Source organism: Pinus tabuliformis, chromosome 1_2, assembly GCF_031772625.1.
Source record: "Pinus tabuliformis cultivar Carrire ecotype Pingquan chromosome 1_2, CPIR1, whole genome shotgun sequence".
NCBI classification, from domain to species: Eukaryota; Viridiplantae; Streptophyta; class Pinopsida; order Pinales; family Pinaceae; genus Pinus; species Pinus tabuliformis.
Genome location: NC_142298.1, coordinates 823,011,158 through 823,029,924, shown reverse-complemented (window position 1 = coordinate 823,029,924; position 18,767 = coordinate 823,011,158). Strand labels below are relative to the sequence as shown.

General features: G+C 42.2%; 1 protein-coding gene across 1 annotated transcript in view; it reads left to right on the top strand.

Moving 5' to 3' along the window:
* The window catches only part of LOC149208458 (ABC transporter C family member 3-like), a 62,536-nt gene extending 48,558 nt beyond the window's left edge, over nt 1–13,978 (top strand). Inside the window, exon 6 of the mRNA XM_089398349.1 lies at nt 13,793–13,978. Within this exon, the coding sequence (XP_089254475.1) occupies nt 13,793–13,978 (186 nt within the window). The remainder of the gene's footprint in view (nt 1–13,792) is intronic.
* The last annotated feature ends 4,789 nt before the right edge of the window (nt 13,979–18,767 follow it).

Genomic DNA, 18,767 nt, shown 5'->3' with positions numbered 1-18,767 from the left:
ATTGAAGCCTTGTCCCTTGATTTAGAAAGAGCCAAATGGAACATGAAATATCTAGAGCAGAGGAACAAATAGATTGAGGATCAGCGAGCGATCAGGGAGCTAAAAAGAATTCGTGAGCATCGCCAAGCTGCACAAAGGAGAAGAGTTGAGCTCACGTCATTGGAGCAAGAGATCAATGAGGACCGGGAGGCCAATCTCGAGAGAGTTAACATGCACTTAGAGAGGCTGCTGGACAAGGTTGATAAGGACCATGCCTTACTAAGACAAATGGCTTTCCATTACAGGGCACAAAATATGAGTGCAAAGGCCTGGATAAAGAGCTTGAAGGCAAAATTGAGCAAAGCAACAAAAGAGGAAAAAGAAGCAAAAGAGAAAGATCAGCTTTGAATCTTGGCTGAAGCTTCTTAGGCATAGCATAGCACTTCATAGAGAACCTCCAGCCCAAATTTCAAGAAATTTGGGGCAATTTTGGTTACATGGTAATTTTTTGGTCAAAACACAGGTTTTTTCTCCCTGTGCGCCGCGCGACTGGCTCGGCGCTTAGAATTGGGAGCTCCAAATTGGAAATGGCTTGCATTTTTGGATTTATCATGAAAAATCACGACCAATGGTGCTTGTACAAGAAATTTGGGCATGATTTGAGTCTCCAGGAGGTCAAAAAACACCCAAAAAATGACCTCTCTACCCCTATTTTGACACACAGGAAGCAGTCTTGGGAGAATGAATATTTTGAGGGGAAAATGAGCACCAAATTCAGAAATTCCACTTGGGTTGGAAAGTAGACAGGCCAGGCTTTCCAAAAAGCACACTTGGGCACATTTTGGACTCCTGCAGGTGCCTCCAAACAGCCTCCAAAGTGGCGCGGCGCATATAGAGAAAAGGGCCAAATTCACCTCCGTTTCGCGAAATTTTGATTCGCGACTTTCTCCAAGTGGGGCCGCTCATCTACACTTCACTTTTTTCACAACTAAGGAAAATTTTAAAGAGTTTGGCTTCTATCCAAGTCGCAAAGGAAGGCAAACGGTCACCCAAGCCGTTTGTCATCCTTGTAACGCCGCACCTGTAGCTCATGGTTGGCTTTCCATCTCCATTTTGTAATGATTTGAGAAACTCCCCAACTCTTCGTCGTTCTATTTCCTCATGGCATAGTCTATTATTGTGTGCAAACCATTTGCAAAGGGTTGGTTGGCTTGTAATTTCTGGGAGACTGTGGGAGAGAAACTCAGTTCTTCATTGTATATTTTGATAGAAGAGTAACGAAAGGCAGTGGCTCTATTTCATGAGATTCATGTGGTTGTGAGTGTAGAAAATGTGTCTCTTATGTTTCATATGTATTTTGTAATGTTTCACAGTTCATTTCATATTCAGTTCCAGTGAAATTTTCTAAGTTAGATAAGGTAGAATTCATTTTTATTGCTCTGCTTGTGGGAAAATTTCATGTTCAATGTTCTTCTTCTGTTGAAAAGGATTCATGTCCTTATGCCCTTTTCACCCTCCTAAGCAATTCCTCCATTCCATGTTATTTCAAACTAAATTGCTAGACTTTCCGCCTGTCTTGCCTCACGAAGTAATATGTGCCTTTGTATTAAATTCTCTGTTCATTGCTGTCCATTGGTCCCATACCATCCCAGAAACTTAGTCATTCATAAAAAATTGTTTCTTGTATCCATATTTACTTACTAGCCTAAGATAAATATTTCACTGTTAGTCATCTCAGACCATTCCGTTTACTTATTCGCTGAGCATGATTCGAAGAGAGCCCTCTCCTGTTTTGGTATGGCTAGCTACCAGACTGAGCGTGGTTTGTGGTTACCCTGAAATTTTGCCTTCCTTCAGCCTAAGGTAGATTTAGGTGCTAAGATGGTGTACCTTGATAGCTAAAACAAAAAAATCAAAGAAATATTGATAGAAATGTAAATTCAAAAAGTAAATAAATATAACCAAAGTGTTGAAGCAACAACGAAAGGAAAACATATATTCATATTTTAAATAAGAAGCAATGTTTTCTTACATTTTCAAAGGGGAAACCTTCAATTGAGCAAAGCTACAGTACAATATTAATTACCTAGCACCACATATTCTCTAGTAATATAAATAATTTATATATATCCCAAATCATAACCACCTAATGGAGTTTTGTTATGAGGTTACATCAACTACCTTGTGGACCTTCTTTAATGAGACCATATTGAATTTATTGAATACACACTAACTGCATAACGGACCTTATTTAATAAATATGGTCATATACATTAAGTAACAACCTATTTTCTTAACTGTGACAATTAGTGTGCGACCTTGACGTTTCTACATCAGTTGTGTAAAATCTAAAGAAGTCTTCGTTGTTGAACCTTATTATGAAGAAGCTCGTCATACTTGAATCAAAGATGAAGTGAAACATATACAAGGAGTGGTAGTTTGTTCTACATGTGATCTAGGTGGATATTGGTCGCCACCCTCCTATTCCACTTGGACCCCTAACATGTTACCTTTCAGTTCCCTAATTTCCAACACAATTTTCTAATTTTGGTAGGATTTTTGAGTCCTAAACTTCCAAAGTCATTTTGTGGCCCTAAACGGTGTTATTTTGGAAAATGGGTAGACCCAAAACTTGTGATATGGGTTTGAAGTTGAAATTTGTTTTCCTTGGATATATATTTCTAATGAGGTATCGTACATGCAAAATGAAGATCGTATGCCAAATTTATGACCCTAGGAAGTTGATGTTCCAACTAACCCCAATGCGGCCTACAAACTTTTGGCACTTCATCTTCTAGGGTCAGATTTTTGGATGTTTAGGGTTTTCCATTGTTTCTTAATGATAAAAAAATTTGTGAGCCTCATTGTAACATAGTTCCGAAGGTATGTAGCCATCACATCTCTTCTTAGAGATAAAATACAATTGCCTGGGCTAGTTTTTTTATCTTATGTATGGAAACAGTTTCAAACACTTTCTGTTTATTTTAATTGAATTTTTGTTTCGTTGTATCTTTGTGTTCTTCTTTCAATTTATGCTTCATTTCATTCCGATATAAATCTTGATCAATGGTATCATATTGGTTTTCTCTTTCTATATTTTTTGTGTGCATGTCCCTAACAAGGTCTGGGTCTAAGGAGTTGAGAATTGAACTGGTTAAACCTTTCCAAGACCGACCTTCCCTACCCTAACGACCTCCCATGGAAGAAGAAATGAAAGATGGGGGAGCAAGAGATTCATTCAAAATGTTTCTTGAAGAGGCCCTTGATCAACAAAGGAACGAGATGATGGATAATTTTTCTCTGATCCTTCTGTGGGTATTAGTGGGTGAAGAATCTTCATATAGAATTCACTTCGGAGGTGCCACCCCCTTTAAGGTACAAGTTAAATTTGACATTCCTATCTTTGAAGGCCAGATAGATGTGAATGCCCTAGATAGATGGTTAAATCTATTGAAAGGATATTTTTCTATCCGTAATTTTTTTGATAAAGAAAATATCACTTTTTCACTCCTCAAAGTTGTCCCCCATGTCATGGACTCGTGGGAAACTTAATATGAGTAGAGGGACGAGGAGGAAACCTCACTATTTTCATCCGCAACCTCTTGGAATTATTTATGAGATGTTGTTGGGAACGGGTTCTCCTAAGAGCCATTTTTGGGCTAAAAGCCTAAGTTTTGGGGCCGAAAGCCCAAGTTTTGTATAAATAATGTAAAGTCTCCGCATTTTGTGGTCGCAAAGCATGAAGATGTAAAGAGTCACTAAGGGTTTTTCACCCTTATTTTGTAAAATTCATGTCAGCTGTAGAGGATCTACCCATGGTCCACAAACCATGGGATTGTATAAAAAGAAGTGTCAGAAGAGTATTTTAGTAGTTCAAAGTAATTTAGAGTCATTGAAGAATCTATGACAAGCTAAGAGTGAGAGTCTTAGCATAGGAAGATGCTTTGCAGCTGAGTGCACAGAGGCCTAGGGTAGAAATCTGCAGCTGAGTGCGTGGACCCCTGTAGTTGTGTGCGCAAGGCAGATAGAGTCTGTATTGAAAATCTGAATCATCAATAAAGAGATATATTATGAAATTACTGTGTATTTTTCCTCTGTGGATCGCATGCAGTTATATTAGGTTAAGTTAAGGGTTTATGTTATAATGCTAATTTGATGCGCGAATGTATATGTTTCTATCAGTTATATGAACGCAAATAAGGATATATGTCTATGCGAAGATAATCTTAATTACATGGTAAATTTGGCGAACACTTAAGATAATTCAGGAAATTATACACTAACACAGTAACAAACACGCGTAAGTACCTGAGCCACTAGGTAGGGTTGCATGAAGGACTATCGTATACCTTCGTGAGGGTTCTAAGAGATGGAGAGAAAGTACATCGATAAGCCCTAAAGGCTTATCAATCTATGTGAAGGAAGGGTTTAAGGTATAGAATAGAAATAAAAACCATCTTAGGGTGCTGAAACTTGGTTCCTACATCCCCCCATACTGCTTCAGGTGAGACTTCGGTCTGTGCTCTGCAGATTGATGCTGAAAGGGCCAGTAGTGTAGGCATTTTCTTGGCTGACTAACGCTGAACCTAGGTTAGGGCCCATTAAGCCAAAAAAATGGTTACATTGTTGGGACCAAGATCTGCATAACGATATGTGTGATATCGCATCATTGGAACCCAACTAAGAAGGAGATTGAAGACTAGTTGGATAGGAAGATCCACGAATTCATAGCGCAAGAAAATAGGAACCCATGATTAACAAAGGAACAGTGGTTAGGCATATATATATACATAGAGATTCATGAAATATTCTTTTGTTCCTTCCTGGTTGAATTATACGAGTGGATCGCGAAGTTCGTAGATGGCCAGGGAAGGTGGAGGCTTGACAATCCGATTGTCTGGGCCCCGGAACTAGTGCAGAGATTGGAAGCCTATGGAGATAAGATTGCACATGTTGTCGATCACTAGCTCGACTGTATCATAGGGGGGTTTGTAACAGAGTTCACGGTTGATACTTCGGTCGGCTACAACAAAGTAGAGCACCGCTTCTTCAATGTACTTCGAGGTAAGTATTTGAAATCACTAAATACTTGAATTAATATGCTCTTGTGTGAAAAGAGGGTCATGCAGTTACCTTGATGTTTGGAGCTACGTGAAGTGGAAGGTCTTTCATGGATGGAGGAAGAAAATTTCTTAAGTATAGCTTGCTGATTGAGCCTCCCCTAAGTGACAACGAGGGAACAGCGCAGGCTTCCCCACTAAGTGTTATTCAATTGATAAGACAAGGGTTCCCGCGAATACCTACACCACCTCAATCCTCATCCCATCCATCAATATTGCCCCCATCCTCACCTCCACCACTTACCCCATCACCCCCACCACCGTCAACTCCACCACTGTTCAATATGGTGAACTCCGTAAAGCTACATGTATTCAAGGGCATAGGAAATGAAGATCCAGACCAGTTTTGGTTCATCACGAAGGCTCTATGGGAAGATCAGGGTATCATGGATGATCAAATGAAGAAAACAACGTTGGTTAGTGCTTTGTAGGACCCACACTAATGTGGTGCATTAAGTACAACATTGATAACCCAACATCTGCGCTGAATAGAGAATTCAGTAGACCTAGGTCTCAATAGCAATCAATTGTGGTATTCAAGGAGATCATGATGAAGCCTAGCGAGACACCTTAGGATTTAGATCAAAGATTGAAGTATACGTTCTGAGAAGCCAACATGAACCTAACTGATGGGCAGCACCGTGAATGGTTCGTATCCTCACTCCTGCCCCACCTAAGGTTGCGGTATCACAACAGAAGATCGGGACCCAGGCAGAAGCTTTAGAAATTGTGATGAGACACCAATGCAGGATGCTAATCTAGGGGTTCAGCAGATTCACACGCAGTTGTAGAACCTTTGCCTCGAAATGCAAAGTCTAAAGAAAGACAGAACAGCACGATCGAAGGCACGCGAAGAAGTCTGGTGCCTAAAATGCAAAGGTCAGGGGCATAATAAGGATCAATGTCTTGTCTTTGTGAACTATGTTGTAGCAGGGGGAAAAATGCCTCTAAGGACGGAGATTGCGACAGGGCCAAGTACAGGACCCACGGTATGGTGTGCTATATGCTAGGTAGCTGGAAAACATGCGATCGACAATTGCCATTTGCTACAGAAATTTGTAGAGACACTGCAACAGCTCTTCTGCAAATTCTGTCAATCATTAGGTCATGATGAGCACAATTGTCATATTTATGAGTTAATGATGGACAAGACACATGCATACAGGGTGTAGGCATAAACGTGGCCTCCAGACCAAGGTGCGGGCGGAACGCAAGGTGAGTATCAGGGGCACAATTGAGGCCGAGGTGGGGGGGGGGGCTGGTAGAGGCCAGGGACAGATGATTTGTTACAATTGTGGAGGACCATGACACTACGCGAGATACTGTCTGAATCCAACAAGACTGTCATGCCACTACTGTACTTAGTTTGACCATGCAACTGAGGATTTTCCTATATTGTTGGCTAAGATTCGTGAGAAGGGGGTGCAGCTGATGCAGAGCCTCCAGATGATGAGGGCTGAGCCTTGCGAGGAAGATCCTAAGATTAACATTATGCTGTGGAGTGGAATGATGACTAGTGAGGATAAAGGGAAGCAACCAGCATAAGGTGAGTGAGTCTACAAAGCACCTGAAAAGGAGACTGGGTTTGATCTAGAGCACGTAAAAGAAACCTTTATGGAAGCAAAGAAAATCTTCATTGAGGCCTCTACCTCAGGAAGTTAGGAGAAACCAGTTGAAGAAATGGACCCATCCATAATTACCATGTTCTTAGAGACCTGCATGAAACTTCTCTGTGATAGTAAGGCTGTAAAGGGACTGTAGGAACTGATCAATCGGTGTGCTGGCAGGGACAGCGCTACTGGTGAACCGAGTGTATTCAGAAAGCTTGGTAAGCATAAGGAAAGGACTGGACGTGAGATGAGACTCACCGCACAAATAGGGGAATACAAAATGGAACAAGTTATCTTGGATCTTGGGTCCGACAAGAATGTTTTGCCAAAGCAAATATGGGAAAGAATGGAGAGACCTGTGCTTCACTAGTCTTTGATCTAGTTAAGGATGGTGAATCAATAGAAAATTATCCCAATGGGGAGGCTGCAGGGGGTAACAGTTGACATCCAAGGCGTGAGTGCACTGGCAGATTTTGAAGTAATAAAGAATGTGGATGATAGCAATCCCTACCCTGTGCTCCTTGGGATTGATTGGGCCACTAACCTAAATGGGGTAATCAACCTGAAGAAGTGAAAGATGATATTTGAAAAGAAATTGCTTTGTGTAGTGGTGCCACTAGATCCTGCAGAAGGACTGCGCTATACAGAACGGTCCGCGATTATGAAAGTGATGACAATTTGGACGAGATTTACAAGATAACAGCGCAAGACCAAGATTGGGTAAATCCGACAGCAAACAGACATATTGCATGGGACTGCAAGAGCTCCTACACATCAGATTCAGATGAAGAACTAGAGCACTAGTAGAACCGGCTGCATGAAGTATCTACGTTGCGTTGTAATATGATGGCCAAGTCATTAAGTTGCGTGTCATTAGAAGTAAGGAATTTACCTTCTTATGATGAGTTGATTGATGTGGATATATTTTTGGATACATTTGAAAGAGAAGTGTCAGAGAAGCATTGCTTCTAGGCCTTGGATTGGGTGTTGCGCGCTACTCCCACAAGACGGTGGGGTACACACAAGGATAATTTTGGTGATTAGCATGAATATAGTAGGATGATGAGAATACATTTTGGACAGCAAAAAGTACGGATGATAGACAAGTATGATGGAAGGGATGATCCGCGCAATCACCTGGCGAACTGGACTAAGGCTTATGGAGCGGAGCCCCAGCCTGAATAGGTGCATCTTTTTTGTCATACCCTAGATGTCATACCAATGAATTGGTACCTAGAAACAGAGCTCCACCATGGCACTGAAGAATGGGGCATCTTGCACAAGGGGTTTATAATGATATTCAGCTTTGAGGATGGGCTTGACTATATTCACGTGGCACTACAAGAGGTTAAAGCAGCGATATTTAGGATACCGCAGGATCCTTTGGACCAGATTCAACCTGATTGGACTACCCAGCTGAGCCACGTGCTGGAATACTATAATGTGACCACTGCAAAAGAGGACAAGGATCCTAGAAATATTAATATTCTGGGAACCGAGGGTCACCGCGAGGTTGAAGGACCACAGATAGAGAATCTGGACATAACAGCACTGTTGAAAACTGGATAGGTCAACACTGGCACAAAGGCGGAACCAAAATTTGCGAAGATTGGGGACTATTGGGATGACGTGACAGTAGATAAGGTCACCAAGCTCCTCCGCGAATATCAGGATTTGTTCCCCACGAAGTTTTCTAATCTAAAGGGAATAATATGAGACCTGGGTGTCATGAAGATCACCCTAAAACCTGACGCGAAACCTATGAACTAAATACCTTACCACCTTAATCTGAAGTATAAGGAAATGGGCTGCATTGAGTTAGATAAGATGCTCGTGACAGCTATTATTGAACCAATGGAAGAATCTGATTGGGTAAGCCCAATAGTGGTTCAGGAAAAGTAACGGAAGGAAGAAATAAGGATATGCATAGATCTTAGGAAATTTAATGACGCTTGTGTGCATGATCCTTTCCTGACCCCGTTCACTGACAACGTCCTGGATAATGTAGGCGACCAAGAAGAATACTCTTTCACTGATGGGTTCTCTGGGTACCATCAGATCAAAATCACGCTTGAGGATAGAATCAATATGACCTTTGCGACTGAATGGGGATGTTGTCAATACACTATAATGCCTTTTGGGATGAAGAATGTGCCAGCGATCTTTTCCCACGTAGTCATTGCAACATTCAAAGACTTCATTCATAAATTTCTGGAGGTATACTTTGACGATTGGATAGTGTTTGGATTGGTCAAGCACAATGTGTCAAGTCTGCGCTTGATACTAGATACATGTAGGAGATACTAGATCGTGCTCAATCTGAAGAAGTGTCTGTTTTGTGTCCCTTTTGGGATCTTGCTGGGCCATGTGGTATGTAGACAAGGATTGATGGTAGACCCCATGAAGATCATAGTGATAATCAACCTGGAGGTGCTGAGGAGTGTGAAACAGCTACGCGAAACTCTAGGGCATACCAGATACTATAGGAAGTTCATCAAGAGCTATGGCCATATCATTGCGCCTATGGAGAAATTTTTGAAAAGGATGCTACATTCTGTTGGAATGATGAATCTCAGAATATCTTGGATGTGCTGAAAAAGAAAATGGTCACTGCGCCAATCCTAGTCTTCTCGGATTGGAAGAAGGAATTTCATGTGCACGTGGACGCATCATGTATTACACTGGGGGTCGTGCTGACACAGGCAGATGAGGGAGAACTGGATCATCCTATAGGGTTCGCAAGTAGGAAGCTGTCTAAAGCAGAGAAATATTATTCCACGACAAACACGAAGGATTAGCTATGGTGTACAAGCTCCAAAGGTTCAGGCACTATTTTTTGGGCGGACACTTTAAGATGTATACGAATCATTCCGCGTTGAAGTACCTAGTCAACAAGCTTGTGTTGGGGGAGAAAATATGTAGGTGGTTGTTGTTGTTCTAGGAGTATGACTTTGAAGTTATTGTGAAACCAGGATGACTGAATGCGAGACCTAATCATCTGTCACGCATTGAAACTGGAGAGGAACCTACTAATTTGGAGGAAGGACTTCCTGACGCATAGTTCTTTACAGTGCACGTCGTGCACAGTCACTTTGAAGATATTATCCACTTCCTAACATCGGGATCGTCTCTAGAAGGTTATACAAGTCAACAGAAGAAGGAAGTAGTAGTGCACGCGGAATAATTTTCTATCATTGCAGGGCACTTGTACAAAATGGGGACAGTTGAAATATTGCAACATTATGTTCCTAACTTTGAACAAAGTAGCATCCTTGATGAGGCTCACGGAGGAGCTGCGGGAGGACATTATGTAGGGAAAGCAAGAACACAGAATATACTACACGCTAGGTTGTGGTGGCCAACCATGCATAAGGATTCGAAAGCATATTGTAGGGAATGTGACACATCTCAAAGGACTGGCAGGTTGTCGTAGAGGGATGAAGTACCTCTAATGCCGCAGGTGACATTACAACAATTCGAAAAATGAGCAATTGACTTTGTGGGACCAATTCAGCCACCAGGAAAGAAGACGGGTGCACAGTACATCATCACCGTGACTGAGTATTTGACCAGATGGGTGGAGGCACAGCCTGTGAAGGATTGCACATGCACGACAGAAGAAAAATTTATTTTTGAGTATGTCCTGATGAGATTCAGGTGTCCAAATATCTTGATGAGCGATCATCGTACGCACTTTCTTAACGAAACAACTAGCGCATTGACAAAATAATTTTAGGTGTATCATCAGAAAAGTATGCCTTATCATCTGCAGGCTAATGGGAAGGTGGAATAATTCAATAAGATACTATAGAGCACACTAACATAGGTCTGCAATGCTTAGAGAAATGACTGGGATGTGTGCGTATCCACGATGCTATGGGCCTACAGAATGACTTGCAAGAAGTTCACTGGGAAAACGCCATTCAAGCTCGTGTATGACATAGAAGCTGTAATGGAAACGGAATACATTGTACCTAGTCTTCACATAGAGGCACTCACAGAAATGGTGGATCGGGGAGCCCTAGAAGAGAGGATCACACAGCTAGCAGAGCTTGAAGAGGACCAATTTCTAGCTAGATTTCATCAACAAGTTCAAAAGGAGCACGAAAAGGCGTGGCACAATCGGCACATCAAACTGCACACCTTCAAGATCAATGATCTGGTCTTGTTATATGATAGCAAATTTGATAAATTTCTAGGAAAATTTAGGATGCACTGGCTGGGACCGTATGTCATCAAGGAAATTACCAATGGTGGAGCAGTTTAGCTGGTCAAATTGAATGGAGAACCCTTCCCAGGGAAGGTGAATGGCATTCGATTGAATTCATACACCGGTGATCCAGCTAGGTGACTATATGAGGGAACCACAGTCTCAGTGCTCTAGGCAGCTGAAAGGAAGCGCGAGACTATAAACTACACTATCCGCGTCGGAGAGCTATGCAATTAGGGAACTACATGGAACAAAGAAATGTCACATAGACCATAGAAGCACGTAGGGAGTTGTGCTACCAACGGAGAAACTGCGCAGGAGAGTCGCAGAGTGACCGTTAAAGTCACTGTTCATGATTTGAGGATGAGAAAATAGTCAAATGGAGCGGGGGGGCGGCATTTAAGTCAGAATTTATGGACTAGATCTTTGAAACTCTATTGCAAATCTAGCATCGATTGTGGGGGAATGGTCAGATTTGAATTTGAAAATGCCTATAAATTACAAAGGGTGGCCCAGCAGAAAACACTTAGCATTTTGAGAATTGAGGTGTTGAGCTCACAGGCGCACATGAACCGTGAAAAATTTGAAGTTTTGATAGCAAGTTCAGTATTTAAGACGTTGCCAAATGAGACACGGGAGTTGTTGCATAGCATCATGTCGATGCTCACAGAAACTATGATCACTGAAGTAGTGACAGCTGAGGGAGTTGTTCCAGACGTAGCTATGGTAGTAGAGGGAGTAGCACCGGAAGTTGCACCTACAAAAGTACCAGTAGAAGTGCCTAGATCCCCTAGGACACCCATGCCAAGGCCTACACCGACCCAGGAGGGTCCAAAACCGAAGAAGGACAAGTAGAAAATGCATTTTCCAGTGCGTTGCATCACCTAGGAAGCAGCCACAGCCGGGAAAACCCACCGCGCAAGAAAAGGCCAAAATGGTTGAAGAAATCCCCATGGATGATGAACATATTGTAGTGGAAATGGAGGATGGTCAAATTAAGGGGTCAAAACCCATCTCTAAGCTACCTGAAGACATTCCTCCACGCAGGGGCAAGATGAAGGTGCCCAAAGATATTGACAAGAGTAAGGTCACCATGTACACACCCCTCCTGCCAGACCAAATTGTCTTTGAGGGACTGCTCTAGGGGTGTGTACCCCTTTTGAAGTTGGAGGACTGGGACTTAGTTGACACGGATCGCTTCCCTCATTTAGCGACAGAGCAACTTATGCACCGTGTCTTCCACAAAAATACTGGAGTGACTGCTTTAGAGTCAAGGAAGTGGCTAAAAGCCATGGAAAAGGCAGGCCTCCTAAATCGGTTATGGGTGCCGCATTACAATGATACAGCTATCACGATGGTAGTGATCAAGTAGCTAATGTGCTTGGTGGACGATGGGTGTCTATGGTTGGAGGAGACGATAACCATCACTGACATGCTGATCCATATGATCATGTAGCTACCATACACAGGAGAAAATTTTTCCATGGAATTTGGTGGAAAGTCCGGCGAGCATGTGCTTGCCGAGGCGATGAAGGAAAAATTCAAGTTCATATAGAAACTACGCAGTTATGCCATTTCAGTATCTTTGACCTCGCGATCAAAGTGGTGACCCAAATCTTGGCAGGGAAGGTCATGTAGATGTTTCGTGCAGATGAAGTGTCAGCACTAATGATAGATTTGGCGACCCAGTCCGTAGAGGCCGTTCAATTTAACTGGGCGTGCTACCTCTGCAGTGAGTTCCTCACAAACTGCTGTGAGGCACAAGATCACAGTAAGACTTTCCACTATGCATGGCTATTGCTATCCATAGTGGTGGTTGCATGGGAGCTACCTGGAGATAGCCATTTTCTTCCCATCGCGCCGGACCTACTAGACACAGTGAAGTTCGCTTCACTATGGACGATGAAGGATCCTCAGTGGATAAAGGACAGCAAGATCTTCTAGATCTTGATGGAAATGAGCATCATTATGCCCATTAACCGCAAGCCATGACTGACACCTACAAATTTTGAGAAGTTGCAGGAGTACATGGAATTCAAGGCTGACTTCCACCATGTCTCAATACAGGCGCGGAAGGACCCTGAGCAGAAGTGGCACAACCTGCCATACATGGCCACAAATGATGCAATTGCAGCAATCCTCAACCACTATCTGGCAGATTAGCACAATGCCACAGAGTTGACAGTGGGATCTAGCAAGTCCACCGTGCAGCGGAAGAAGGAAGAGAACAAGATAAAGATGGAACAAATAGACGTGAAGAGGAGAAAGGAGACGATGATAAGGCCAAGGCAGACCACACTTCTGTGCAGAAGTTGGGTGGATAGGCAGATGAAGGGGAGCGCGTCTCTAACTGGAGTCAAAAGTTGTCTTCCCTGGAGACAGAGGAAGAAGATGATCAGACGGATCAGGGAGGATCGCACCCGGAGACGACTCCATTCCACACCAAACACACCAGAGACCCAGAGAAAGTAGGGCTGCAAAAGAATTCTAAGGCTAGCAAGACGTCTCTAGACTCGTTCACCCTAACAGAGGGGGACTTAAATGACATAGGTGATATTATGTGGGATACCACCACGTAACTGCTGCAACAGTTCGAGCAGCAACATCAGTAGGCATTGGGTGCTATACATATGGGTCTCCGTGAGCTACAAATCCACGCATCACGGATACAGACCAGCACGACGTCAACCAGTTTGTTGCTTGGCACCTCAGAAGCCGCAGGGATGTTGTGAGAAAGGGATCCCCGAGCAATAGTGTTTCCGAATGGAGCACTAACAACAAAGACTGAAGTTGATAGACCCGCTGTCAGTGCCTTCAAGAGAGTTGGACTCAACTTGGTCACGCTTCCCAATGAGATGCTTCACCTTTTGCAGGACGGCATGATCACAGAACTTCGAGCCCGTGAACAACGCATATTGCAGGTGATTAGTGAACACAAGGTCAACAACGCCCAGCTAACCATGCAGAGAGTCTCCACCCTTGACCTTGTAAAAGACATTATAGATAATAACCAGTGCATTGCCACAGTCATGGCTGAGGCATGCAAGACTGTCCTGTAGGTGGGCATTCCTGAGGCTGAGTCAGTAGATGTGAGGGTTCAGAAGCTTGATGTTGAAGTGCGTGACGCACGAACTGAATTGGCAAAGGTTCAACTCAAGTTGAACCTAAAAATTTCAGAGTTGCAGTTGAAGGCTTAGCCTTCGACTCCACCATAGATCAGAGAGCGGTGTTAGACCACTATGAAAGACGTGGTAGCAGCTGTAGAGAGCACAGTGAAGGACTATACCACCCTCTTCGAGCAGTCGCTTGAGGTATTCACTTGCCTACAAGAAGGTACTACTATACAATGGCTGGAAACAGAAGCGTGGGAGCTACAACAGCATTATGATGAAGTCAAAGCGACAGTGTGCACTATCGCCATCACACAGAGGTTAGCTAAGCTACAGGAGGCCAAGGCGTTGAAAGAGCAGGTAGATGCAGCTCAGCACAAGGAAGCCGTGTTGAAGGCTCACTTGAAGCCTTAGTTGGATGAGGCCTACTTCATCACGATCACTATTGAAGGGAAGCTAGCTAGTTTGCAGGAGACTCATCAGAAGATTCAGTTAGACAACACAGGGCTAGTGATAGAGCAGTTGGTCAAGGAGATGAAGCAGGCGACAACACAGTGCACTGCCGAGGTAGTAGTTGTCCAAGTCAACATGGGAGGTCTTCGCGACAAGATCTCCACGCTAGAAGAGTGACTCGAGGGAAAGTCACTATGTTTGTGTTGGGGGCCTGTTTGGAACAGGTTCCCCTAAGATCCATTTTTAGGCTAAAAGCCTAACTTTTGGGGCAAAAATCCCAAATTTTGTATAAAGAATGTAAAGTCTCTGCATTTTTGTGGTCGCAGGGTGCAAATCTATAAAGAGTCACTAAGGGTTTTTCTCCCTTCTTTTGTAAAATTCATGTCGGTTGTAGGGGATCTACCCATGGTCTGTGGACCATGGGATTGTATAAAATGAAGTGTTAGAAGAGTCTTTTAGTAGTTCAAAGTAATTTGGAGTCATTGAGGAATCTATGACAAGCTAAGAGTGAGAGTCTTAGCGTAGGAAGAGGCTTTATGGCTGAGTGTGCAAAGGCCTAGTGTAGAATTCTACAGCTGAGTGCGTGGACCCCTACAGCTGTGTGCACAGGGTAGATAGAGTTTTTATTGAAAATCTGAATCATCAATAAAGAAAATTATTCTGAAATTACTGTGTATTTTTCCTCTGCGATTATGTTATGTTAAGTTCTAGGTTTATGTTATAATGTTAATTTGATGTGTGAATGTATATGTTTATATATGTTATATGAACACAAATAATGATATATTTTTACGTGAAGATAATCTTGATTGCATGGTAAAGTTGGCGAACACTTAAGATAATTCAGGAAATTATACACTAACACAGTAACAAATGCATGTAAGTATCTGAGCCACTTGGTAGGGTTGCACGAAGGACGATCGTATACCTTCGTGAGGATTCTAAGAGACGAAGAGAAAGTACATCGATAAGCCCTAAGGGCTTATCGATCTACGCGAAGGAAGGGTTTCAGGTATAAAACCGACATCACGACCATCTCAGGGTGCAACAACTTGGTTCCTGCATCTCCCCATATTGCTTTGGGTGAGACTTTGGTCTACGCTACGCGGACTAATGCCGAAAGGTCTAGTAGTGTAGGGATTTTCTTGGCTAAATAACGTTGAACCTGGGTCAGGGCCCATCAAGCCAATAGATGTCTTCAAGGAAAAATATTATCCTATTGGGAGCTATGAAGATATGTACATAAAATTGAGCATTTTACGACAGGAAAGGGACCAAGATGTGCCAGAGTTCATAAATATTTTTCATACCCTTTGAATGAAGTTGGGTATCAAGGATTCTGAGTGGCACCTAGTACTCAAGTACTGCGACTATCTACACAAATACATCTAGAAAAAAATATAGTTCCTCGACATATCCTTGCTTGATTTCGCATACTAATATGTTGTCAAGATCAAGAAGAAATTAAAACAGAAGAAGTGAGATTTTGGATTTGCAAATCTAAAGAAAGGAAAAGGCACCTCCAAACTACAAAAAAAAGGACAGATCCAAGGTGGAGTGACCCTTGATAATCCATTGAAGCCATAAGTAAAGAATAACACCATGAAGAAAAATAAGGAAACAAGAAAATGGTGTGACTTCTATAAGAGACCCCCCCTCCCCCACCCTCCGCATGAAAACAAAAATGAGTGTCACACCAAGTAGTCATTAGTGCCTAAGCTAAAAGATTTAGAGTGAGATTCATTTTTAGACTTTAAACTAGAACCTAACAATTGGAATGAAAAGGTGAAGCCGATTATTGATAGACCCCAATGCCACCATTTCCACCACCACAGTATAAAAGATTGAGCCTGAAGATCTAGAGGAATGGGAGTGCTTCTTCCACTCACAGATGTGGGTAAATGGTTCTCTTTTACAATTCGTTGTCAACAATGGGAGCCAAAAGAACCTCATCTTAGCAGAGGTCATTAAGTGGTTAGGCCTACCAAACACACCACACTCGCAGCCATACACCATCACTTGGCTTCACTAAGGATGAGAGTCTTCCTGTTAGCCAACAATGCCACCTTCCCTACAACATCAAGCCCTTTATGGATGAGGTAATATGTGATGTTTCTCCTCTTGAAGTTTGTGATGTATTATTAGTCCAACCATACTTGTGGAAGCATCATGCTATGTATGATTCCAAACCTCGCACTCTTATTATTTCTTTGGGTAGAAAAATATACAGGATATCGAAGGTAGCCCCACTTAGCACCATTTCTTTGATCTCTTCTAAGAAATGAAGTAAGATCATCTCCTGTATAGGAATTTTTTTTTTCTTTCTGATTCCCTCTCAAAGTAACTAGAAGATCATGGCCACATCTGTGTCCCCCAGAAAGGGTTCCTTGTGTAGAAAAAGAAAGTGGATAAGGTCATGGAAGAGTACAGGGACATCTTATCCTCACCCATAGGAGTACCTTTTGCACTATTAGGTCAATAATTTAATCGATCTAACTTTGGAGCACCTCTATCCAACAAGCCAATATATCACCACTCTCTTTTGGAAAATGAGGAAATCAAGTGACAGATCTAAGAGCTTCTACAAAAAGGGCACATCCAACCAAGTTAATCACCTTATGGGATCTCAATTGTACTCATATAGAATAAGGATGGGACCTAGAGACTTTGCATAATAAATTCATTGTCAAGAATGGGAAGCCAATCACACAGAATCATGACCTTCTGGATCAGCTGAGGGGGGCCAAATACTTCAACAAGATTTTTTTTAAATCATGTCATCACCAAGATCCAATAGAAACCAAAGATGAATGGAAGAATACATTCAAATCAAAGGAGGGCCTTTTTGAGTGGTTTGTCATTCCCTTCATATTGATGAATTCCCCTATGAATTTTATGAGGTTGATGGATAACTACTTGCGCCCTTTCACCAACTCATTCATAGTTGAATATATGGATGACATCCTCATCTTCAAAAAGAGTTGGGCATAGCACTTGCAACATATTCAACATGTTCTTTAAACCCTGTGACAAAAGAAACTATGTGCTAACTTGGAGAAATGCACCTTTGGCATGAACCAAGTATAATATCTAGGCTACATCATTGATGATCAAGGTATGCATGCAGATCTGGATAATATCCTAGTCATTAAAGATTGGCTAGCCCCAACAACTTTGACAGAGCTTCACATATTTTTGGGCCTTGCAAATTTCTATCGAAGGTTCCTGTTACTATTCCCCATATCACTTGGTTGTTGGGTACATTTACCAAGGGTTGAGCGAAAGAAAAGTTTTTATAGTTCGAGTCCCAACAGAAGGAATTCATTGAATTGAAACATTGCCTTTTCTCTATGCGGTACTCACATTCCTAGACCTGCAACAACCATTTGAAATTGAGACAAATGCCTCTGACGATGCTATTGATGTAATTCTCACCTAGCAAGGGCATCCAGTGGCCTACCATAGTGACACACTCTCCAATATAATTTAGAAATACCCCACCTATGATAAGGAGATGTATTTCATCATGCAGGCTTGCCGACAATGGAAACATTACATTATGGGGAAGGAGATGAATCACCCACAAAAATCATCAACCTTTCTAGTTTATATAGCATAAGGGAAGTTGCAGAATGATTTCCATTATAAATGGAAAATTCTCCACATATCTGCAAAAGTTTTATTTGGACCAATAATGTTGTAGATTACCTCAGTTGGCCTCTAGTTGTGGCAATGACCATTGTTATCAACACTTGAAGGTGTGATACCTTTAGATGGCTGCAAATATACAAAAAATGGTCCAGAATTCGCTACCACATATAAGATTTTGATGGATGGAAAGAAAGTACCATAATTCCACCTCCGGGATGCATTGTTATGCTACTCAGGACATATTTGTGTTCCTTCAAGCCTGTGTGCCAAGGTGATTTTGGAGGAATAATACAACAGGGTTGCATGTCACTTTGGTTTGGAAAAAATAGTGGTAGTACTATAGAAGTATTTTTATTGGCTGAAACTCCAAAAATACATTGGAAAATATATCAGATCTTGCACTGCCTATGCCATCACCAAGGCAACCATTAAGAAGCAAGGCTTGTACACTCATTTGCCTACTCCTAGCCATCCTTGGGAATCCATCTCCATGGATTATGTGTTTGGCCTTCCTTCTACCAAGCAAAGCAATGACTACATGTATGTGGTCATTGATAAATTTTCCAAGATGGCTATATTGGATGCTTGCAAGAAGAGTATCACCATAGAAGACACTATCAATCTCTTCTTCAAA